At 36.8% G+C, this 26,682-nt stretch overlaps 1 protein-coding gene across 5 annotated transcripts in view; it reads left to right on the top strand.

The window, feature by feature from the left end:
* Window positions 1-26,682, top strand: part of LOC139982765 (uncharacterized) — a 117,251-nt gene that overhangs the window by 58,036 nt on the left and 32,533 nt on the right. For 3 of the 5 annotated variants that reach the window (XM_071995850.1, XM_071995847.1, XM_071995848.1), the window contains 3 exons: window positions 22,835-23,146; window positions 23,626-23,689; window positions 25,148-25,453. In XM_071995850.1, the coding sequence (XP_071851951.1) occupies window positions 23,036-23,146; window positions 23,626-23,689; window positions 25,148-25,453 (481 nt within the window). In that variant the 5' untranslated portion in view covers window positions 22,835-23,035. The remainder of the gene's footprint in view (window positions 1-22,834; window positions 23,147-23,625; window positions 23,690-25,147; window positions 25,454-26,682) is intronic. The other 2 variants (XM_071995849.1, XM_071995851.1) reach the window with 2 other exon arrangements.

The following is a 26,682-nucleotide window of genomic DNA, read 5'->3' as shown; positions in this document are numbered from 1 at the left end:
ACTTCAAATTCACTTAAATTCAAGCATTAAATGAAACTCTGTGAACCAAGATTCATATATATCATTTTAAGCTTATACCTACAGATTTCGTGGTACAATGTTGAGGATTTGTCACGATACTACTGTGGAAGTGTTACTTTCAGGTTGTTCATGAATTTAAGATCAAAGGTCAACTAAAGGTATTTTGTGGCCAGGGCCATGTCCCTATACTTTCAATAAGACTCTAAATTGATGGCCTTCAAATTACCTTCAAAATAGTTGCCACCAAATGTTGACTGTACGAAGTTACATCTTCATACCAAGTTTCATGTTGATTCAACAATGTCTAGTAATTTGCTTCTGGTGACCAAAAAATTGACCTGCAAATTTTCAGCACAATGTACTAAGTTTAATGTTGAATCAATAATGTCTGGTTATTTGACCTCAAATGACCCCTGGTGACCCTTGGAATTTTCAGCACAAAATGTGGACTACATGTACCAAGTTTCATGTTCATCCAGCAAGTTTGAGCCCCAAAAATGCCAGGGCCTAAACACTTATAGAGCCCAAAGAGTTTTGATCTATGACACATACCTAACATATGTATCAAGTTTGAACCAATTCCATTCAATACTTTTTGAGTTATGGACGTTTGTTACGAACAAGGAAGAAAAGAAAATGGAACAGAATAACAGAAGGAGAAACATGATGATTTCTTGATTTGCTCTCCCGCAACTAAAAATGTACCCTGATTCACATCATATCTGCTCTGACCAGGGGACAGTAAAACTTGATTTGAATTTCAGCTTGAAACTTCTTCAAACATGCCTCTGTCGCTTTTTGCTGATCGCTGATTATCAGTAAACATGCAAGTGTATCTTCCGAACTGTGTCCGACAACCTTCTCCCTGTCATTAGAAGGAGACACTTATCTTGAATACCTGTACCAAGGAAACAAATTCATCTGCCCTAGTTTATTTTCAATTTTTATTTCTTCTCAAATTTCAGACTAGACAATATCTCCATCATCACAGAGTGCGGGAACACCTTCGACCTACCTTCCAGTCTGCTCGAAGTCACTGGCCTTGACCTTATGAACATGACTCCGCTTCAATGTCAATTAACAGTGGAAGGAGATAAGGTCAAGAAGATTCAGTTCGAGTATCCTGTTACTACAGCAGTATAGTTGAAAGTCCAAATAAGAAACTGATGACTAGAGGTTATTTCTGGACAACATTTGCCCCTGATTGACCGTTATTTGGTCATCTGTATAATCCCAGTCTTCTCGAAGTCACTGGCTTTGACCTTATTAACATGACTCCGCTTCAGTGTCAATTAACAATAGAAAATAAAGTCAAAGATAGACAGTTTACCCTGTTGCTACAGGTGTATAATTAGCAAGTCAAAATAAGAAACTGACAACCAGGGGCTCGAGCCGAAGGAATCTTTGCAATCATGAGTGCGTGTATGGGTATGTGTGTGTGTGACACAAAGCTTGTAAGTAGGTTTTCTCGGCACTCCAAAAGTGGATTGAGGTCACACTTGGTACAGAAGTTGCCCATCATTAGTAGACGATCTCTATTTATTTTGGTTTCAATATCATGAATATTTATGAGTGAGCAGGGCTTAGAGCGAATTCTCTTAAATATCAATATATCGGCAACTGATCAAACTTGTTTTGATGGCATTGGTAGGTGGTTTCGTACGATTGTGTGGTACGAAATTTCATCTCATGAAAATTCTGAAGGGGCGGAACGTAGTGCAATTTTGCTCATGACCAGACGTTATTTGTTTTGACAAAAGTATCCCCTGTTATTTGGTCATCTGTATAATCAGATTAAACATTCGTTTTTACAAACTATTACTTTTCCATTAGACACGGTTTTCCATAACATGTAATACACTTCTTCATTTTGAAGCTATATGCAAAAGACAACTGAATCATATTCATGGACAAAGTTTTTACTGAAGTTATTCACTTCATATCATAATTCCAGTCTTATCAAATTATCTGTTTCCAAATAAATTATTTTGTATTCCTTGCAAGAGGCTCAAAGAATCTATGCAATCATGATTGTGTGTCAGGATGTCCTCTTGTAGGTATGAATACAGGTCTACAAAACCTGTATTCTTGATTCTGTTGAACATGCCATGTAACAATTCAGTAAATCTAGATTAATAGTATTTTTTCGCAAAAATGAATATCTTAATCAAGTGTACAACAATGAAACTTTCTACATACGGTTCGATAAGAAGCCTACCAGACAACGTCAGTAGTGACCTCATTCTGTTTGTGAACACCACCATTCAAAACGCGGTGTTTACAGATTTCTGGTTGTTACGTGCAGTATTCACATATACCTTTCATTATCTTGGGCATTCTCAAGGAAGTAGTCTACCCCTATTGTTTATTTATTGTTCCAGTAATCCAGTAATAAGAGAGGTTAAAATTAATTTTTCCACATGCAGCACAGCTATGGTCAAACTTCATATTTGGTGGATAGGTCCACAATCAGTGGCAGCTGTGCATGATATTTATTCAGAGAGAACAAACCAGAGGGGGCTTTTACCTTTACAACATATCATTTTATACTTCCCCAGTCTTCTCAACAGATTCTTTCCCCAAAATAGTACTTATTTATCATGTGTGCTCCAAAAGTCACCTATATTTCAACTAAAAAATTGATGTCACCTTGCCGACATGTAATATCCAACACATTCCTGCCATTTAGTCTTTAGACAGACTATGACATTGTTATTGTTTTAATTTTCTTTTTATATTCCTTTTACATCATTTGTTCTTCTTTATTTTTATGTTTATAGTTCTATCAGCCATTTCTAGAATAGTGTTGAAATAAAACGAGCCTATAAAACAAACAATTACGACCATGTCATTTCTGTACATTTTAATATGTTGAAAATGCTGAAAATTTGAGGTCAAAATACTAGACATTGTTGGATCAACATGAAACTTGGTACCTTTAGCCAACATTTCGTGCTGCAAAATGGGGAGGTCAACGAATAATCAACGCTCTGTGTTTAATGCTATCGCTGGATTTTCAATGGCTTCTGATGTTGTTCAACATGGTCTCCTTGAAGGAAGATATAATGTTACCACTGTTTGCCCTTGCAAGCATGTTTCTGTAGAGCTGATGTAACTCTCATATACGCCAATTTAAGCTGCTCATCAGGGCATTAATAACTAATATAAAAGATGTTTTAGCTCATTCTTTGCATCAAAACTATACATATCCTTCTAGTTTTGTATTAAAAACAAAAACAAAAAACCTTTTAATTGTGAACAAATTTGACCTTGAAATGCCCAAAATAGCCCAAAATATTGGTAAACTGTGATGTTATAGCCTTAATTGCGCTGTTCACAGTCATCGTTGGGTATATGACCCTGAAAATGCAGTTTATGTGTAGTCCTTATGCTAGTGGACCACCCTCTTAATAGGTATGCACCTGTATGATAATGCTAAGAAGTTGTTGTCATTTTAATTACTCAAATCGGCTTGTGCAAGCATTTTCATATATATGAACCAAGTGATTTTCGCAAAATTTGAGTAGATAACACACAATAGACAACTTTTTGACTTGGGTTTTTAAAAATAGGGTCAATACACTCCTTAAGAATGGTATTCAAGGAAAAATTGAAATATGCCCACAGGCCCAAAATGGACCCCCAATTAGGGCCAGAAGTGAGATTTCTTAAGTTTGAGGGTGCTGTTCGTAAAACGTACGACCCGCTTGACTTTTTTTCGCACTTTTCCCGTACAACTACCACTGGACAAGGATCCTATGCAAATGAAAAAGTTCTCAAACACGCCTTTGCTTGTGAATATAGAGCACACTCAAAGAAGGGCCAGACAAGGAGGCATCTCATTTTCTGCAATTTTAATTACTTGTTACGAAAAAATTGAAACCGTTAATTTTCCTCAAAATTAGCTCAATTCGAAGACTGGTCACATGTCTTCCACAATATCTGCAATATCAGACATAAAATACATTACATTTATTCAAAAGATGCCTCCAAACTTGACACAAATTTATGGCTCTTAAAATGCAAGGCCGTATCCTAGCAATGAAAAAGTTTTCATTTTTTTTCTGCCCAATTTCATCCTTTGAGACATATGGCAAGACACCATATCAATTTCAGGCGATTCTGAGAGGGTCGATGTTGAATCGACCCAAAAATCTGTTGATTTGGCATGGATTGACCTAAAAGTGTACTGTCTAATGGGTCATTCCGCCTCAAATCAACCAATTTTCTGAAAAGTTCCCAGGTGACCCCTCAGAATTAGATGAAACTTCATCAGAATGATTGAGTATGTCCATGGAAATGAACACATACAAAAAATTAAAATCATACTCCATGTCGTTTTCGAGATATGGCCCGTTGAAATTTGGTCGTTGTGGCCATTTTGCTCGTTTGCGATTCGCAAAAAGGGACGTTTGTGATATTTTCCGACTTTGAAAGCTCATAATTCAGTCTTTGCACCAGGTGGAGAGCACAAATTTGCTATTCTATCTTACTTCTTGCCAACATTTATGAATCTGCACTCAATTTAACTGTATCTCCTTTATTCTTTTGGTTATGATCACCCAAAGTAGGCACTTTATTCTCTCAAAAATGTTTTTTTTTGTGATTTTTAAGGTCACCCTGTGCCCACATGAGAGGTCACATGAACTGTATATTCCTTGGGTATTATCTATGGTTGCATGTCTATACCCATAAGCAATAAGCCCACCAATGCATTAATTAAGAAATGGCATGGGGCCAAAGTTGGCTCCAGCCAGAAAAAGGTCAAAAAGACCCCGCCCTTCTTGACCCCGGTTAACCCCGCGATCAATTGAAACATTTATTGAAACTTACACCAGTTAAAAATATATATTATATCTACTTGTACATCAAATTTCAGCTTTGGCACTCAACTCCTTCATGGTATGGTGGCAATTTGAATATTAGACGTTTTTCACACATTTTTTAACAACTCCGTACACTAAGTTAGTATCATATAACACAGTGTATTTCAAGTTTGAAGCTTGTGTAATGTATTTTTTTGCAGTTAGAAAAGAAAAGATTGTTTTTATTATTGTTTTTAGAAATGGGTTGATTATGCATGTATTCCACTGCAATAAATGATCACTTCAGTTAACCCTCCAATAGGCTGGTCCCTCATACCTGTAGTGCCTCAAAATCTCCCATAACACATGACACAATTTGGAGCCTTATATACAGTAGTATACAGTACTGTTGTAGAGTTTTTGTAGAGAAACATGGATTAAACCACACAATACAATTTAAATCTGCCAGTACTTAAAAGAATACTCCAGGTCAAAATTTCTTTGAGATGTTTTAAAGAGGAACATAATCCAAGCATTCTGATGAAATTTGCATTCAATTCCTATGTACCTTTTTTAAGATATTGACAGTTGAAGTTACCACCTTTGGTACAAAAAGTGAACTTGTAGCAAACGGGTTTGACGTAAAATTTATGTCTAATTTTATACTCCACAATTGGATGCATCCATAGTGTTAATGTACATTACCATAGGTTTATTGGTATTTTCTATTTTTATAATCTTCACATCTCCTTTAGACAAACTAGTATTCCTATCCAATTAAGGTCAAATCAACAGGCTGAAAAATACAGAAAAAAGAAAAAAATATTTGTCAGTGTGCAACTGTGGCATCACACCTGTTTGCTTCAAGTTCACTTTGGTAGAATATCAGATAACTTCAGCTCCCATATCTTAAAAACGGAACATAGGAATTGAATGCAAATTTCACCAGAATACTAAGATTATGTTCATTTTTAAGACACAGTATATCAAAAAGAAATTTTGACCTGGACTTTTCTTTTTAGACTCGTGTCTGTCTTACTGCTCTCTGGCTTTAACGCAGCATTTTGCATTTGGTCACCGTTTTCCATTTTTTTGACAAGTCCATCAAGTTTTTTTACATACGTCAATCACAAAACAGCAAACTAAGATATTTGCCCATTTTTTCCTGTCAAAAGCGTTAATTGGCGAGTAATTAAGGAAATTTGTAGATAATGTGAAAAGTGTCCTCCGACAAATTACACATTTCATATTAATTGCATACAGATACAGTTTCCCCAACCTACTAGTATGAACTCAACCAATCAGAGATGCAGGTTTAGTTTTGAGCCGTTGCTAAATATAGATTCAAAAACGTCGAGTTGGTAACTTGTTACAACCAGCGAGCTGGTACTCTAACAACTCCCTGGTTCAACTGCCATAGACAATCTACACAAATCAAGCATGGTGTTGTATTACATATCGATCAATGACGTTCGTCGCTTTTAAATATTCATATTATGGGCAAGGTTTATTGGGATCCCAATGGAAAATATCTTTGAGAAATACAAAGTTAAAAGTTGTAAATTTTTCGACTTTTATGCCACCATATGAAGTAAGATTTGAATAGTTAAGCTAGTTATGTATGTTGTTATGGCATCGAGGAATCAGTGAGGTTGAAAAAACCCATAAAAAAGGACGCAAAATGCTGCTTTAACCTAACCCAGTCCCCCTTTTTCCCCCCTCATGCTATACAAACACTAGTAACTCATTTGTAAAATGAGATAGGGGTCTTTTCTGGCCCTACTTTGAGTGTGCTCTATATTCACAAGCAGAGGCATGTTTGAGTTTCAATTCCCATAGGATTCTTGTCCAGTGGTAGTTGTACGGGAAAAGTGCAAAAAAAAAAAAAGTCAAGCGGGTCGTATGTTTTACGAACAGCGCCCTCAACTTTAAGAAATCTCACTTTTGGCCCTAATTGGGGGTCCATTTTGGGCCTGTGAGTATTTTTTATTTTTTTTTTAAATAGCATTTTTCAGGAGCATATTGAACCTATTTTTAAAACCTAAAGTCAAAAAGTTGTGTATTTTGTGTTATCTACTCAAATTTACGACTCAAAAATTGCGAAAATCACTTCGTTCATATGTATGAAAATGCTTGCACAAGCCGAATTGAGTAATTCAAATGACAACAACTTCTTAGCATTAGCATACAGGTGCTTAAAAATTAGGAGTGTGGTCCACTAGCATAAGGACTACAAGTAAACTGCATTTTCAGGGTCATATGCTCAACGATGCCTGTGAACAGCGCCCTCAAACATCACAGTTTACCAATATTTTGGGCTATTTTGGGCATTTCAAGGTCAAATTTGGTCACAATTAAAAGTTTTATTTTCGGTTTTTAATACAAAATTAGTAAGATATGTATAGTTATGATGCACAGAATGAGCTAAAACATCTTTTTTATTAGTTATTAATGCTCTGATGAGCAGCTTATAGTGGCGTATATGAGAGTTACATCAGCTCTACAGAAACATGTTTGCGAGGGCAAACAGTGGTAACATCTTATATTCATTTAAAGAGATGTTAAACAATATTAGATATTATTGAAATGAATTTATTAAAAGTGTTCTGTCTAATACTTTTTGACTCCCTCTCACACAGTGTGTACTGGTCAATTTTTTTTTTTTTTTTTTTTTTGCCCAATTTCATCCTTCGAGACATATGGCAAGACACCATATCAATTTCAGGCGATTCTGAGAGGGTCGACGTGGAATAGACCCAAAAATCTGTTGATCTGGCATGGATTGACCCATACATATTCATGAACATCCATGTGTGGTAAGAAAACTGTAAGGACATTGAAGCATTGAGAGTTGTGACAGAACCAGTAATTTAAATGTGCGTGAATCGTTAATGATGTGATTAAATGTCATTAATTTGACCTAAAACAATTTGTTATGTTACATTTTGATTCAGCTGACTGAAACAAGGATACAATGATCATATCACTCATTATTATACTATGATTACATGACAAATATATAAGCTTGAGATTAAAAAATGTGCGAAAAATGTCTAATATTATATTCATCCTATTATGTGTGTACAGTACATGTTCAGTACAGTGTTATTTTACACCAAGCACTTAATAAATATCACACTGTCCACAATCAAGTAGACGCTTACTTGTAACACCTGTCAATTGGGGATATGGGTTTGGAACCAGGAAATGGGGGACTTTTTCGTTTAGTTACTTTCAGCCTAAACAAGTCCTATTGCACTTATTATTGCTGTTGAGGTTCCCTCATGGTAGCATACGCCCATTAAAAGCCCCATTGACTTACACACTAAATCATTGAAGTAATGTCTTCTCTAAGCCTAGATAGAAGTTTTCACTTGCTAAACACTACCCATCACCGGATAGCTGACAAGTTGTCCTTTCATGGCACCATCAATTTTCCGTACCATGACCATGCCGATTTTTTGCTACGAGAGCCGGAACATTTCTTCACTTGTAAACAAACCTCTTCACTCAGTGGTAAGCAGATTTCCCACGCTGCTCCTTGGAGGCCTAAAGGGATCTAAAATTGCCTCAATTGACCCAATTTTTTAACCACATGTGCTTCCATTCATGTTCTTTAACATCCAAGCCACAAAAAAAGCACATCCTTATTAATAACATGTAGCAAAAAAGTTGTTCTCCTGCTCCTAATTAGCACTTTTCCTGAAGGAGAACACTTGCCGCAGATTGATATAGACGCTAATAGGAATATGTCACCTCATGTGTATGGCATACAGAGATGTTTAAGTTTCCTTAGGTTTTTACCAGCATATTTGTATGTGTTATAGAGCTCTAGTAAATTGGGGATACACTGGACATTGACACTAAACAGTGAAAATGTAGACATACTCCATAGTTTGTTCCACTACAATGAAAGGGGGGATATCCCCACTAATACTTTTATACTATGAAATCTTGGAGAGACTGCCCTTCTCTTGCTATTATTTACTAAAGATGTGAGAACCTTCACAAATAAATATGAATAATTACAACATTTGTTTGGAAGGATGGTATCAGAAGTGTGAATCTAAATAAATTTATCTATCTCCTAAAAAGCCAAATAAAAAATACAACAAATACAGGGGTGGGGGTGGGAGGGCATTGGGGTACCTGAAATCATGCATTAAGTATACCCTTAATGATCAATAATAGACCAATGAAGAAATAAAAAAAATACAATGAAATGCATTTCTTATTGCCTTTATTACATAAACATTTGTTGCAAGACACTTTGAAAGGAAATTGGAAGAATGATGAAGGAAACACAATAAAATATTTCAACAACTTAATAGGTTAACAAATATGTGGTGATGTGATGTATTTATCCGTAAGTTCTGAATAACAGTTTACGGGAAAGGTGCAATAAAAGAAAATAAAAACTAACAAACAATAACAAAACACTTATTTTTTATATGTATCAATAGAAAAGAACAAGACCAGCTAGAACTAAACTCAACGGAGTCAACCTTGATTGTATAGACAATAAAGAAACAGTATTCTGGTTGTTGTTTCAAATCTTTCATGTGTCTGTTCTTTAGTTCAGATCAATCTGTATGTCATAATACTTTATTTACTTGCATTTTAAAGCTCCATGCCTTCTGTTGCATGTAAATATATTATGTACTTGAAACTTGAAAGGTTTCTTCCATTCTAGTGTTCTATTTACTCCTTGTTTTTCTCTGAAGTCTCATTTCATAATAAAATACCTATTTGTTACCCATAAGGATGTCCTTATCGTTAACTTTCGGTACTTTGTTAATTATGAAATTACATGTATAGGGTAGCAGTAACATTCAAAACAGTAAAACAGTAAAATTTAACAAGAGCTACAGGTAGCCAAAGCGATGCATAAACTTATTTAATCTACATACCTTTGATAACAATGTTTGAATATTTATGTGAGACTGCCAAGGTAGAGAAAAGAACAATCAGTACTTGAATGATTTACAAGTGGACACTCTGGCTTTAATATGGTTTCTAACAAAGTCCTTGACATTCTTCCAACTTCTCTTTCGAAAGCATTTTTCAGCTTCAAGACATTTTTCAATTTCCCTCTTTAACCGGGAGCTAACTCTTTCAATAAAGGAAATGAAAATGTTTCAATTAGGCAGTTCGTTCCAGCTCTGTCCACTACAGTACATACATGTACAGTGTGCTATTATGTGTGTACATGTTCAGTACAGTGTTATTTTACACCAAGCACTTAATAAATACACACTGTCCACAACCATGTGGAACAGCACAACAGGCAAAACCTTATATCAAGAATACCATTAAGGAGACCATGTTAAACAACATTAGAAAATATTGAAATGTATTTATTAAAAGTGTTCTGTCTGATACTCTTTGACCCCCCCCCCAACACCCTTGCCATAGTGCACTATGCATATTTGTATGCATACAGTATGTGACTGACTTTGTCTGCAAAGAGACTGCATAACATATACATTTAAGGTATATACTGAATAATTTGGTATGATAATCTTCTGCTTCAAATTGTATGTTTGTAACCCCCCCCCACCCCCTCCCACCCACATGCTCTACCCAACCTGAAATATAGAAAATGAATGTGAACCAGTGCATACATGTACAGTGTACTATTATGTGTGTACATGCTGTCCACAATCATGTACAGTACACACTGTACGTGTATGAAATGGTTACAAATTTATTTTATATCAATAAAAGACTTTAAATTTAGTGAATTACAGCAGAAGCAGACATTTTATTACAAATATTAATATGACATTGAAATATACTGAATTGAATGACCTTGAACTACAATACCCAGGCTCAAATACATGTGAAACAGCACAACAGGCAAAACCTTTTATCAAAAATACCATGAAGGAGACCATGTTAAAGAACATTAGAAAGTATTGAAATGTATTAATTAAAAGTGTTCTGTCTAATACTCTTTGACTCCCCCCCCCCTTCCCCCAAGACCATTGCCATAGTGCACTATGTATATTTACATATATGCATATAAGCTTGCAAGGTTTTGTGCAAACTTACAACCGGTTTTTCTCTAGCAAAAATCCGAATCTGGCTCAAAAACCGTTTTTTCCCCTTCAGATCTGCATTGAAAACATGCAAATCTTGATCGCTAAGATGCGTATTTTTGAAGCTTTACCAACAGCGGGTTCAAGTCTGTTTGTTCGCAGTGAATGGTTCAAAATAAGGAGAATAAATTCAAGAAATGTTTCTGCCTTCATGACTCTCATTTTATAACCCACGTTAACTAAACTGAAGTAAATATGTCGAAAAGAAATGTATTAGTGAAATTTTTTCTTAAAGTTTTAACATCAAGTACAGTACACGTATCGTTTGTCATGTGTTTACTGTACTTCACAAAGTTCAAATTTGTGTTCAGAAAAAAATATCACGGTCATGTTATATTATATTATATATGTTATATTTTCGGAGATGAGGGCCGAGCCTAAACCCCATTATGACCAATTGGAGATATTATGACCATAGATAATCCAAGTCAAATTGAGGGAGTTACTAGAACTACTAGGTAGTCGTATGAGATTATAAGAGGACCAATCTTCCTTTTCATGAAAACAAATAATGACTTAGACATCTTGATTTGGGCAACTCAGTCATCAATACATTGGATTTGATTCTCATTGAACAGCCCAGTAAACGCGCAGATAGAACGATCACATTCGACAAGAACGTGGACATGCCGATTATATCATAATAGATACGTTCTTAGCCGGAGTTACTACAATGTTCCATTGATGCCATTGGGGTTTGGCACAGTTATTGATTAACACTACGTCATAGACAAGCCCTTAAATGGCACTTCTTGATTGGTTCATTTTGGGGGCGTGATTATACGTTCTGATAAGGCGCCACTCAAGTGGTTTCTTTTATGAATGAATCCTGTTTGTACACCTTTCATGTAAACAATAAAACCCAAACAAAGGCTATTTTCTGGTAATCTTGTTTTGTGTCTGGAGAACTATATTATAACAGTATCCAAATGAACTAAGAACTAAATAAAATGTGTTGATTAGATTATGGTTGGGTAGGTTAGCTCATACACATAGGCCTATAGTTCACCAATGTAGCCTTTATCAGACTAAACAATTCATATCATTAAAAATCTATCACTCCTGACAGTCATTTTGAAAAGTTTCAGCTCTTTCAATTGAAATTCTTTTTCTGAAAACATATTTTTATCAGCAAGCTTCCAAGTCTTTCTTTTTTCATAAAGGCAAGTAATAAACTATATTTTTTTTCAGTTTTGAAGTTTCTGTATTTTGTCTGGGACTATAAAATACTATGGCTCATGTGTACAAAAACTTATTTCTTTGGACTTGTATATATATTGCAATTTGAAAATTTTGCTGAGCATTTGGCAATGCGATACTGGATAAACTATAGAATCCCATAAAAGCAACTCTTCATGGTCTTTACAGTATAACCAAGAAAAAAAAAGAAAAAAAGAAAGAAAAATAATGCCATGAGGTATTTAACTGTTTGTTTAATGAGCTTAAGGGTGTGAAGACTCGCCCAAAAAGAAACTTCTAATGCCGGTAATTTGACCTACTGTAGTTTCCAATGAGGTGTAACAGAAGTGTTAAACACCACCATCGATCCCAGAAAATACACACACAGCTTGCTACCGTCGGTAATTAGACACTAGTGTACAGTCAGTACATACAGCTGCGGTCAAAACCCACAGCATAGTATACAAACGATACAGTGATGGACATCTGGGCCATTCTCTAGAAAATGAAACTGGCATGCAAAAACTAAAGTGTTCATCAGGACGAAATGTTACCCTTTTTTGTTTTATAGGGATTCCTCATGTTTTCTGTTTCATATTTTTGGTTCCTTGCTTAAAGCAAAGGAACCTATGTATTCAGGTTGGCGTGTGTGTGTGTGTGGGTGCGTGTGTGTGTGTGTGACGCTTTAGGTTGTATGCACGATAACTCAACAAGGGATTGACTGATCATGATCAAACTTGGTGGGTGGGTGGCCCATAGTGAGTAGATGAACCCTATTGTTTTTGGTGCCCACAAAGGTCACCAAAGGCCAGTTATGGTCCAAAACCCCAAAATACTAAAACTGCAATAACTCCCAGTGCCAATGTGCGTCGAGGTTGATATTTTGGGACAAGTTGTGAACTGGTTAGGGAAACATTTTGAAACTTAACGGTCATGTGATCTGAGGTCACCAAAGGTTTATTAATGTTGAAAAACTAGTATTTTTGCGATAACTTGAGAACGAATTGTCCGTTAGGGTTGGGAGTTGCTTCAATGTAATCCAATTGTCGACCCACATCTGGGTGACCCTTGACCTCAATTTGACCTCTGGTGACCTTTTCGTGTTTTGGGGATTTTAACAGTTTCGATGCTATTTTCAGATGTCAAAGGTACCTTCTGATCATAAATATGGATAGGTTGACCCCCTTGTGACCTTCGTGTGCGAAGTTATATGAGGCCAAAGTTAAAAAATATTAATGAGGTCACGGGTCAAACGTGAAAAACTCCGAAGTTGCAAAAACTTGGCTACTATTTATTGGCATTTCGTCAAACTTGGTATGATGATATTGGTAGATAGTCTCCACACACTGATATGTGTTGCAATTGATATCATGCATATTTATAAGGGGGGGGGGCTAGCAATATTTCGTTATGAAAAGTTTGTGTGCACAATAACTCAACAAGGGAATGACCAATCATTACCATACTTGGTGAGTGGGTGGCCCATAATAAGTAGATTAACCCTGTTGATTTTGCTCATATCATGAATATTAATGGGGTCATGGGGTCAAACGTGAACTACTCCAAATTGCAATTACTTGGCTACTATTACTAGTAGGAATTTCGTCAAACTTGGTATGATGTTAATGTTAGATAGTCTTCACACACTGATGTGTGTTGCAATTGATATCAGGGCTGAGCATTACTTTGGCAACAAAAGTTTGTGAGCATAAATTGCTGTTGTTGTATTAGGGCTTTGTTAGAAATTTCCCTATGAATGGAACTAATGAACAGCAGCAAGGAACCATGAAATGTTTTCATTCTGGTTTTCATTAAAATTACAACCATAACATACTAATTTGCATAAATTTGCATTATTGTAAGTTTTAGCCAAAATTTGCAGTTTTTAACTACAGGTATATTTTGTTTTTACGACATGAGGATCTAGAAATAATATTTCAGTTATCAACTATCACATGAAGGCAGTTATACATGGGCTCATTTATTTCATTCCTAAAGCAGAGGTTCCTGATATTCAATTCTTCGCTAATAATGGGTGCTAATTAGCATAATTTTGATATCACACATGTGACCAAAATGACGCAAAAGTTTTCATAAAAAGTAAATAATATGCCTTATGATGTCCACACTCGATAAGCAACCATTCTTGGTACAGACTGTAATCCAGTCAAATAATTATTCCTACGTTTAATTAGTATCCTTCTAATTAGTCTTCACACTTGTGACCGATGGTCACTTGTGTGACATTTATCCATGAAAATTCAGAATGTCACACACGTGACCCTCCAAATCATGGCAGTAAAACGGTTTTAAAGTAATTGCTATGGAATATCAACATCAATGCTGTTCTGTGGTTATTACTAGAGTCAAAATTAGCATTGCAAAAATTGTATACTATGGACTGAAAATCAGAATGTCACACACGTGACCCAACAATGTCACACACGTGACCCGATTTGTTTTAGCTGATGTAGTATTATGCTAATTTTCAGAAGTGAAATATTGAGATGAAATGTCTTGTTAGAATGGAAACACATTAAGGTAGAAACATGAGAAATTAGGGTTATCCAGCCCTGTTAGAAACTGAGGAATTTGCCATTGTTTTTTTTTTTGTGCAAAAAGAGCCAGTTTCATTTCACATCACACGTGGTCGACCTTTACATGACCTCTTCCAGCACAGGAATGTTCTGATTTTGGCTAAGCTATATGCAATTAAGCAAATATTGGGGGTAAAAAAAAAACTTTTTCGCAAAAAAAACGACACTTTCCATTAACAAAAAAATTATTTGTGTTAAGTTCTCTTTAAGAGTATCCCACTCCACACACTTGAACACTGGAACCGAAACAATACATCTTACTAATCAATTTTTAGAGCAAACGTTAGGTATTTTTTTTTCTTTTTACCCCAGTTGACTATAGTATAGTTGTTAGGAAAGGAAAGTGAAATATGACATGTGGGAAACTTCGCTATGAAAACCATAAAATTTGAATTGAAAAATTCTTTTGAATAAGATCAAAATGACGCAGGTACTGAGATGTTTCATAGTTTATTAACAACAACTGGAGTATCAAACATTTGAATGCAAATCAAACATGTTAATTCAACGAAAAAATCAGTTGAAACATCACTGTTGCAAACTTAACACTTGGATGGACAGAAGTAACATACTGTACAGTATGCATTGCAAACATATCCTTGGAATGGCAGATTCACTATCAGTAAGACAAGAGATTATCATTTGACATAATTGAATGATCACTTGAATGTGTTTATGGCATAGTAAGGATTCATCCAAATTCCACCTACATGTCATGCTATTAGAAACTGTGTTTTTGCAGTTGCTCCCCCCTAGACACAAAAAATGTCAAGTGCACATTGCAAATATAACCATGGACAAATACTTAAAGGACAGAGTTACAATTAATAAGAAAATTATTTATTCAGCTGATGGGCAGTTCCGTAAACTACAGTACAGTAGTAAACCTTTTCACCAAAAATTAAAAAACGTTGAATCATTACATGTAGGTTATCAAATGAAAGCTAAAACTATGAAGCTTCACAATATGTAGCTAATTTTTATAGCACACATTGTTTTCAGGCAGATTAAGGTGTGTATTAGTCAACCGAAAATATCTCAAATTTGCTTCAAAAAATCCCCCCAAAACAAAATGCCTATCTTTAGCTCATACCAGCATGCTGGTGTGAGCTATTGTTACAGTGCGGCGTCTATCACTCTATCCGTCAACAATTGGTAAAACCGCACTCACTCGCACAGTGTTTGATGAAATTTCATGAAACTTGGACACAAAGACCATTGGTATAGGGTCATCAGAGATGGTCCGAAATTTGGGGTCAAAGGTCACCTGTGGGCCGTAATGGGACATTTTGTTGAAATACGCAAAATGCTTCTCCTACAGATTCCATGGTACAATGTTGAGGGTTTGTCACAATAGTACCATGGAAGTTTTACCTTCAGGGTGTTCATGAATTTGAGATCAAAGATCAACTAGAGGTCTTTTGTGGCCCGGGCCGCGGCCCTATATTTTCAAATTGCTCCTGTTCGTACAGTGTATGGCCAGTTATAATAAAACTTGGTCACAACGTTCCTCGGGATGAGAGTTACGAGGGGTGTTCGGAAAATCGAGGTCAAATGTCATTCAGTGGTAATCGGGGGTCATTCTTTGTAATATTTTCAAATATCTCAATCTCCTCAAGATTTTGATGGATCATATTCAAAGTTGAACTGATGATTGTTGGATTGTGTATGAATAAGGTGATGCCTAATAATTTTTGGTCAAAAGTTAATTAATTACAATTAATCCCCATTGTTTAAAAAAATCTGAGCCTTCACTTTTTTCCAAATCTCCTTTAATTTGTCTCCCAGTCTCTGCAGTGTTTGTTTATATTCGTGGTTAAGCTCTGTAGAGGCTGTTAGTGGCATTATAGCAGGACTGGGAGTTGTTATTAACTGTTGAACTGTAAGCATGAGAGCCCTATAGCCAATCAGCACTTGCCGATTCTTAGAAGTCTTTGAGCCTGAGGTATGTAGGCAGCCAGCCAAAATTTTGGGAAGGAGTGCTTGTGAAGTTATGTCTGCTCAGATAGAGGGGGAGTTAAATAGGGTAGGGGTCAGTGGTATTGTTTGAGAGAGTGGGTAAAATAGGATTTAAGGTGGGAAAATAGAATTATAGCCAGTGATGTGGCCAGGATTCTGCCAACGGAGGGCGGGGGGGGGGGGTTATCCCTCATGGGCCCAAAATTGGTGGAATCTGAAAAATGGCCTGAAATTTGGTGAGCCGTATATATAGTTTTGTTGGCCCTACATTTTTAAGCTCGAAAAAGTATGAGCTTCTGCACAATTGGTGCTCTAGTTGCCTGTGTATCTCCAGAGGAATAAATAGTCTTGGATTTGCTAAAGTTATATACTATACATAGATTCAATTTACAAGCAGAGACAGTTGCAGGGATTTTCAGTTTTCTGAGAATACTTTTCTTTACAAATTATATCACTTGTCACAAATGCTGTGACAGACTTACCTGTACGTAGTTTCTACGTCCGTCACGTACGTCCGTCACGCATACGTCTGTCACATTATTTTTGTTTAGATAATGTATTTTAACATGTTTATCACTGCATTACCTATGAATTTAATATTCAAACCCATTGAGTCATTTACACAGACTTTAGGTAGTTACAGTATGTATACAGTATCAATAAAGTAATAAATCGCATTGCTTAATTTTCGCGATGAAATTGATTTCATCATCTTATAGTGCAGCTTCAACATTTCGTTAAACTGTATCCTTCTATAGTAGTGTCAACCGATTATGCATAACAGAAAATAACGATTACCGATTATTTTTTTCATAATCGTACTGATTCCGATTCCGATTATTTGAGATGAAAATATCCCGTATATAGTGAATTCCAGCGTGACTGATGGGACATTTGATAGAAAAGTTCAACAAAGAAAGTTATATTGTTGAGAAGTGGGAGGGGGCAGAAGGCTATAAATTGCAACATTCACTTGGGCAACCCCCAGTTGGTCCATCATTGAAGAACTGTTCACATAAGTGTGTTCCTTTTTGATAGGGAGCACTTAGAGTAGCCCTGTGACTGATGGGACATTTGAGGACCACCATTTTTAGGTACGTTTAGTTAACTTGTAAGCGCTATCTCAGAATAAAAAGAATGAGTTGGGTATATACCCCTCCTGGTAGCTACTTAATGTAGCTATATCAGAGCACCACCATTGAGAGAATATTGGCATTAACTATTTCACACAGTTGCGTTTCCCTTGTAACTGATGGGACAGAAGCTCTGTGACTGATGGGACGCTATCTCCTCCAAAATTATGGCAAATTTTGTTTTGCTCTAACTTCAGTTTGCATCCACATATGGTGCCAACTAGCATTAAACTTGGGTCATCTGGGCTCTAACCAACCATAGTCATCACAGGTAGGGCCCACTCGAGTTGGCCCATGGGGGTGTGGGTCCCCCATTGGTTTGCCATATGAGCATCCCATAGAAGCAACTGGCATATGTAGAACAGACACAGGCCCATGGGAAAACCTGTTCGATTCCACACTTTCTGTCTCATATAGCCCCATATGACTGAGTCATGGGTGTGTGATTTGTTGGGGCCTCACTGGGAAAGCTGTTTGGGCCCATATTTGGTGAGGTATGTTACCCATGTATGGGACTCATGTCATCCCACTTCTGTGTATCAAGTACTGACAACTGGAAAAATGAAACACAATCCATATGCATTTGAAACTTGCATTTTATTTATTAACAACAACAGAACGAGCTGAGCCTTGAAACATGCAAACATTGATAATGAACAGGATACTAATTATACAACATTGATGAAGTCATTTAAGTCACATGAGTTTTTGACAATATGCTGAGCTTAACCCTGGGCAACAAAAGTACCGAGATACTTTCAACTGTGGATTAGGGTCCAATCTGGCCATCATATAGTGAAAGTCTAATACAATTGTTTTGAGCCATGTTCTCCATTTTCCCCAAAATACTAAAGTGATCAATATCCCATGAGAAAAGAGCCAACACTAATAGGCAAAGGGGTATACATATACTATAAAAAGGATCCACCTGGCCTTACCAATGATTGGATTGGACCTTACATCATTGAAGTTACAGCCTAGTGGTTCTGTGGGTACTAATTCACTTGTGTGACGGGTACTCCTGTGGTGATACTGCCAACCAAGAGTGTGTTGTGCAGTGCTTCCGGTTCTTTTACCCAGATAGACCCACCAGTTCCATCAACTCGACCTCATTGTTCTGTGATCCAAGAACATTGCATTCCTCAAATTTTGGACAGAAGGCCCTGTATGCAGTGATCCAGTCCTCTCCACAAACCTCTGTGCATGCCACTGCTGTAGATGATAATAGTTGTTATGTCATTTCTTTTTTAGGAAATTAGGTATGAATGGAACGACACTATTCTTGTACTAATATTTTTAGGCATTGCAAACTGTCCAATATAAGCTGTACTATCTGAACCATATACTGTGACTGATGGGACAGTGAAATCCAACGATCTGACATGTATAACAATCTTGATTCAGGATAACCGTCACAGGTCAATGAACACTTCATCATGTCAGTGACACAAGCTGCTTTCAATAACATGGTCTAACAAATTAATTTGAAGAAATATACTGTACCTGTATTCTGATTTGCGTTTTCGTTCACGTTCTCGGCGCTCTTGTTTCTGTTGTGAAGACATCTCCTGCTTCTTCTTGTGGGCCCACTGTTTGCGGTATGCTGATTGTGTTTTTTTTTTGTATGCATCATATTTCCCCTCTGCTTTCAAACGTTCCTTCCTGTTTCGCTGTCCCCATTTTGCATTACACCACACATGCAGCCTAATTCTGTGACTGATGGGACAGAAGTTTCAGGTTGTCTAGCACATTACCCTATACACAATTGAAGTATCTCTGCTCATGCCAGATTAGGCCCTGAGTAGTACTAGATAGATATACCCCCAACAACAGCTGAAATCATTCTGTTGGCTTGTGACAAAAGCAAATGTGACTGATGGGACATGTCCACACTCAATATTTCAAGAAATCACACAAAGACTTATTTTCATTTAGACACCTGTTACTTTGCAGAAGGTGAAAGGTCTCAAGGTGACTTCATACTCAGTACAAAGTTGGTCATTTCTGGAATCATGCCAACTATTAAAAGGTATATCTGAATTTTTGGACATTTTGCTAATTTTTCGTTCCCTGCAGCACTTGATGGTTAAATGCATGCTGCAGTGAGGAGAAACACGCTACAATGAAACCTGTTTTGGGTAGTTTAACTGTCATCTATATCAAATATCTCCCTCAAATGTCTATAACCTAAAGTTGATTTTTAGTGAAAAATGCATCAATTCCATATATACGAAATCGGCAATGAAGTTTGACAGAAACAATTATTATTGTGATTTTCCCTGTTTCCTTTTGCTTCGTTGTTACACAAGGCTCTAAGGTATCATTTTGTTTGTACCAAATTACCTCTGGAGTTTCTCGGAAAGAATTTTTTTTTTTTTAAATTTCCAAAATACGGAAATATGACATCCTATCTAGTCAGCATTGTGCTAAGCGAATGGCCTAACCACTTCGACGTGAATGTCACCTGTTAATGGCTTGAAATAGGCTAAGAATAGTTACTCAAAATATCCATCTCAAAAAGTATCTCAGACAAACCATCCATCTTCAATCTTTACCAAAGTGTAAATTTTAATGACATATTGCCTTCATTCCGACATTATTTTGAACTTATTTTCAGTATTATACCGTTTGTGAACAAATAGAAATGTTACGAACTTGAAGTTAAACATACCTATTTGTTACCTATTTAACTCCATTCGGGTTCAATTAGAAAATGTAAGCTTAGGCCAATCAAACTGAAAAGCAAATTGTACCATCGTAACTTGTTTAAAATAACTCTAAAATGTAATACCAGGTGATGTAAAGAAATAATAACAACTAGAAACTACTCCAATATAAAATATAACATTCCAAACAAATGCCAATTTCCAGCAAATTGAAAGTTGTAAAGTAAGCTACGCATTTTTTTTTTTTTTTTTTTGGCAAACCGATGGTTAGGCTACATTTCCCATTGACTTAGTGTGGTTGTTAGGGTAACATGTGGTCGAAGATTGCAGTTTCCGTGGATAGTTTTATTTTTTTTATTTGCCACACAACTAGAGCGAATTAACAGATGACAAGGTTAGATTTCCATGCAGTTGACTTAGTGTGAAGTAAGGCTACCATGTGGTCGGAGATTTGTGAGGATTTTAGGTTATTTTCGCTGGTAGTGAAATTGCTTCGTGCAGGCCGTAATTTGCCACGTGAACTTCCCGGTGATTGTGCGCGACTCTCCCGCACTGCTTCAAATTTGATGCGGGATGCTAAAACTGTTTGCGCGATTCGCGCTGCAACTGCAATTCCTAGCAAAAGCTAACACATGTCACAATTAATTTTACACAGTCACCTGATATAACGAGGGCGATTTTCTTATATTTCTTTTTCGCACTCGTAATTGTGCTTTTGGAGGGCTTTTAAGCACTTGCGAGGGGGAATCGCCCATCGCCCCGCTTATTTCCGACCCTGTCAAGCACATTCCTCAATTCGCGAAATTGGTATTGCTGCTATGCTTACTGTGCCAAGAAATTTGAAGTCACTAACCACGAGGGAAGCAAAACCGGCGACCCTGGCAGCGTAAATTGATGAAAGTATACACTGTGAAAGACGTATAGAGGGTGTCTTATTTTAATATTTCGTAGTAAAAGAACAAACCTAATACATCAGTTGATATTTTCAACTTCCATATGTTTTTGAATAATGATATTTTCACCGTCCATATGTTTTTGAATAATTGGTATGACATAACTGGTATTCCACGTAATTTTTACCGATTCCGATTATGTTCCGATTAAGCAATATTCGTACCGATTCCGATTCCGATGAGGTTAATCGTTTGAACACTATTCTGTAATAACCTTTAAGATCTCAATTTAGGCACAGCGCTTCGTCCGTGTCTCATGTCAAAATGGACCAGACGGTACTGTACCACCTTCCTGACGAATGGAACTTTGAACTTAGGGTAGCATATGCCCATTAAAAGCCCCATTGACTGACACACTAAATCACGAAAGTAATGTGGTCTCTACAATAAGTCTAGATAGAAGTTTTCAGTTAGCTAAATGCTACCCATGGCACTATTGTGAAACGTATTCTAGTTTGTTATTGTTATTATGACGTTACACATGGCTCCCGTTTGGTGATTTGCTCTGTGGTGTAGCGGGCTATGTGTGACGCGCTATTATGTGCGTATACAGATGTTTTGCTTTAAATGATTCGGTTTGTGCGGTTGGAAGACAGCCAAACTGGTTTTAATTGGTTGAGTGCCCAGTTGCATGTGCTCATCTGCATATCAGGTTGGCACTCAACCAATCAAGAGTTGGGTGGGGAGTTAGCTGTAAGTTTAGACCAATCGGGTTCAAGGGCAGAGCGTGTGCCCTGTGCCTTGCGTCGTAATTTATTATTTTGGAATGAGGGGTTTAATTGTGTCCTAAAGACTCGGGGAGTTAAGGTTTATCACCCAAAGCCTACGGACGTAGAACAGTAGGCTCCGTAGTTATATTTATTTTGTACATTTTAATTATCCAAAGTTACATTTTTATTCAGAATCAATAAAAAAAAATCTATATTATCAAATATCCGCCTTTGGAGATTATTTCCTGTTTCACGTTCGGTTCGATGTTATCAGTGTAAGGCCAGGCTTACTGTTCTTAGAACTATCAAAATAAGCCTTACACTTTCAATTTCTCTAATAGGAGTATTCCACCTTAGCACGCTTCTAATAATATTGATCATTGTACACCAAAACTGTTTAATATTTTTAGCGATATTATAATGTAGTATCAAATTGTTCCTTGCTAGCTGTAAGTCTCAAAATAGTAACATAGTGACTAAACATTTCTGTACAGAGTTTTGTCAGTGAACTTGTAAACCTTACAGACCATTGCCATCACGCTGAGGAAAATGATAGTGAGTAAACATTTCTGCACAGAGTGTTGTCAGTGAAACTTGTAAACCTTACAGACCATTGCCATTACGCTGAGGAATTGTCGCAGCCGTGTGACCGCAAATGCTCTAGTCTAGTAGACTTAAGTCTAAACACTCCATTCTTTTGTTACTTTCAGGCTAGTAAACTTTACCACGGACGGTTTCGGACACTTTGGGCTTTGAATACTAGGTACTACAGTAGGTTTTCTAACTGGATGCTCGAACAGAACCAGAAGATCCGGACACTTTCAGATGATTTCAGACGTTCTCTGACAGTTTTTAATCGAACTACTAGGTTAACCTCAACGGAACAACACTGTACATAGCAACACTTTCTTATGCTCAGACGAATACATTTCTCCTCCTACTGTACAGCAAGTAAGAAGTATTCAAATGTAATGTTCCATTGCTTCCATGGAATATTAGGTTCACCAGGCTCTTGTAAACATGTAATAGGTTGTCATATTTGCGCCATCCTTGTCGCCAATATGTAACGACATGCAGTGAGGTAGAAATGAATTGAACAGTTTGATATGCAGTCTCAAACTGACTTTATTTGTTTATACATGCTGGCTATATTCACATTCAACATACAGTAACAAACACAATAGATGTATCCATACAGTACCTTAGTTTCCTTGATTTGCATTAATTTGCATGCATAAAATGAGTATTAGGATATCACACTATGTATATAGAAGAGATATTGTACCAACTGAGTCATAAGCATTCTTGTGAGTATGAATTTCTTCAGTATACAGTGTGAAGTGTGGTGCTTGTAAAAACAGTTTTAGGGAAGATGTTTGCAGATGTCGCAATTTAAAAGTAGCTGCCCCAAGATGATGTTTATTTTCTTCCTCTTTCGCAGTCATTCTCATCACATAGAAATGAAGTAAGGATTTAAATGTTTTCTTCTTCATTTACACAGAACATGGCAGAGAACTGGTTTAAGATCGCCACATTTTTTGGCGTTTTGTTATTTGTGAATACAAGTAAGTACTGACATACCTGTTTTCAAAACATCCAGTATGAGTTATGGATGACATGAGCCCAGTCTTCATTTCTAGAAGTATGTTCATGCTGAGAGTTGCTTTTTATGTCCAAGTTAATGGAGGTTTAGTAACAATACTGTACAAAGTCCAGAATTTTCTCTTTACTCTTGGGGTAAAACTAGTAAAAAAAAAAAAGGCCCTTGCTGCGACCAGTTGCAGCGACTTCGCAGCAAAGTCGCTTCACTTTTCACATGCAAATGAGGCTTGTGGCGACTTCGCAGGAAAGGGGCTTGTGGCGACTTCCCTGGAGAGGTGCGTGCAACAAAGATAAGACAGAAGAGCTTTACTTTACTATGTGTATTTATCACTGCCTGTACTTCATGAATGTTCTACATGAATGTATAGGGCATATGGCTCATTGCCTAAGCTTCGCTTCTTTGACAGGAGCGTCCCACACCCTCTCATTTTGCCTGCCCTGCCCTTTCAACCAATTTTACCCCCTCTTTCATCCACCCTTGTACTTCCCTACTTGCCAACTCCGTAGTAGCTCCATGCTTTGACCTTGCAGCGATTCCAACAACCAACTCATCTAAAATCATGTACCTACAGTGTCTCTAGCTAAATTCGACAGTTCACTACTGCATGTGCATATGCCTGTTTGAACTTCATAGCTTGAACTACACACATGCAAATCCTCAAATCCTGATCCAACATTTACCATGGGCTCTTGATCTTTGCAGTGTTTGAAAACAACCATTTCCAACAAAATGACAGAAGGCCTATATGAATAGCTTTTTACGCAATGTCTGTTACAAAAAGTCAAACTTCAATGCTACTAACTCATAACATTTTCTGATCAAAACAGACAAGATTCCTGCATTTGTAACAATGCTGCATCACATGATAGTTTATATTGGACACCAAAGATTCAGCCTGTTAATTCAAAGGGAAAAATATTGGGAAACAAGATTTGAACCCTGCGTAAGGAAAACTCAAGCTTTATTAGTTTGTGAATATGCAAATAAAATAATGGTGGTAGAGGTTATACTATTTTGACATCACTGATGATAAAACATGTCCACAGCTTGTGAACTATGCATTCTCCACAAATAGTTCTGTATAAATTTAATACCATGGTTAAATTACCTGGGGCCACTATTTGATTATTTGTTTTTTACAGTCAAGTGCATGCAACCTTTCTTTTGTTTTCTTTTCACTTGATATGTAATATTTAGTGCAATTACTGTCCTTACCAGTTGAATTCAACAAACCAAACGTTTATATGTACTGTACAGTGTTATTTTACAGGTTCTTAAAGAAAATGCGGCAAGGAACCACTGAGCAAGTTGGCTAAGAAACGAGAGGATTTTTTTTTTTTTAAATTAGTGATTTTTTTTTATTCTTTGAATGTTAGTATTCAATATGCTTACCAGTACTACTATTTTTCACTTCTTCTAGCTGAGTATTGTGATCAGAAGGAGTTATACCTGGGACTGGGATCCAGGGGTCTAGTGTCATGTGACTTTGGAGAGTTTGGAGTCGTTGGATGGCTTGTAGGAGAGGATGTATATGACAGAAGTCCTACTATTCTTGTGGAGAATTCACGAAACCAAGGACCAGGTTATGAGAGTGGAGAATATGACATGTTTCAAAATGGTTCCCTGATAATAAACAATGTCACACTCAAACATGAACAAATGTTTACTGCTAGGATTGTAAGAGGTTCAGATGTGGAGCACTACACAATTGAAGTGAAATTGTATGGTAAGAATGAGTTTCAAATGTGTGTCGTCTGGCAAGGGTGTTGTTCAATAACAACTTCCCGACATGGACGTTAAATGGATGTGTGCCGAGAGATTGGCTTCGGTCAGCTTGCGAGTCTAAAAGCCTCCATAGCTTCTTTCGCGAGTTCCTGCTTGCGGGAAGATCACATATACATACATACATACATACACGCACACATACATACATACACGCATACATACACACATACATACATACATACATACATACATACATACATACATACATACATACATACATACATACATACATACATACATACATACATACATACATACATACATACATACATACATACATACATACATACATACATACATACATACATACATACATACATACATACATACATACATACATACATACATACATACATACATACATACATACATACATACATACATACATACATACATACATACATACATACATACATACATACATACATACATACATACATACATACTCACCTCCACAATAATATTGGGACCAGTAACTTGGTACGTTTTGCATCAACAATTGTGGGACCTGATTTGTGGGACCAGAATGTACACCTTATGTGTGGGACCTTAAAAACACACCTTTGTGGGACCAGTCCAAATATGTGGGACCACAAAAACACACATGAGAAACATCATTTGTGGGACCAGACCAAATTGTGGGACCAAAAAAACACACCTGAGAAACATCATTTGTGGGACCAGACCAAATTGTGGGACCAAAAAAACACACTTGAGAACATCATTTGTGGGACCAGACCAAATCGTGGGACCAAAAAAAACACACCTGAGAAACATCATTTGTGGGACCAGACCAAATTGTGGGACCAAAAAAACACACCTGAGAAACATCATTTGTGGGACCAGACCAAATTGTGGGACCAAAAAAACACACCTGAGAAACATCATTTGTGGGACCAGAAAAAACATGTTTCAAACTAAATTTGTGGAATCACACCCAATATGTGGGACCACAAATCATGCTGTTCCAACATGTCTGGGACCAAAAGCAGACCTTTCAAATGGTTTGGGTACCAATCCCAAAATGCAGGATTAACTCCTTTGTGGGACGAACCATCTAATGAACACAAATACCGAGTCTCTGTCTCTAAGACAGAAATTAAAGGAGCTTTGGTAGTTGAAAGATAAATTATACATAAGTTTCTGTACTGTTTCCCCCGAAATCAGCAA

This window comes from Apostichopus japonicus, chromosome 16 (genome assembly GCF_037975245.1).
Source record: "Apostichopus japonicus isolate 1M-3 chromosome 16, ASM3797524v1, whole genome shotgun sequence".
Classification (NCBI taxonomy): Eukaryota; Metazoa; Echinodermata; class Holothuroidea; order Aspidochirotida; family Stichopodidae; genus Apostichopus; species Apostichopus japonicus.
Note: the sequence above shows the minus strand (reverse complement) of the source record. Positions and strands in the feature narration are given on the sequence as shown.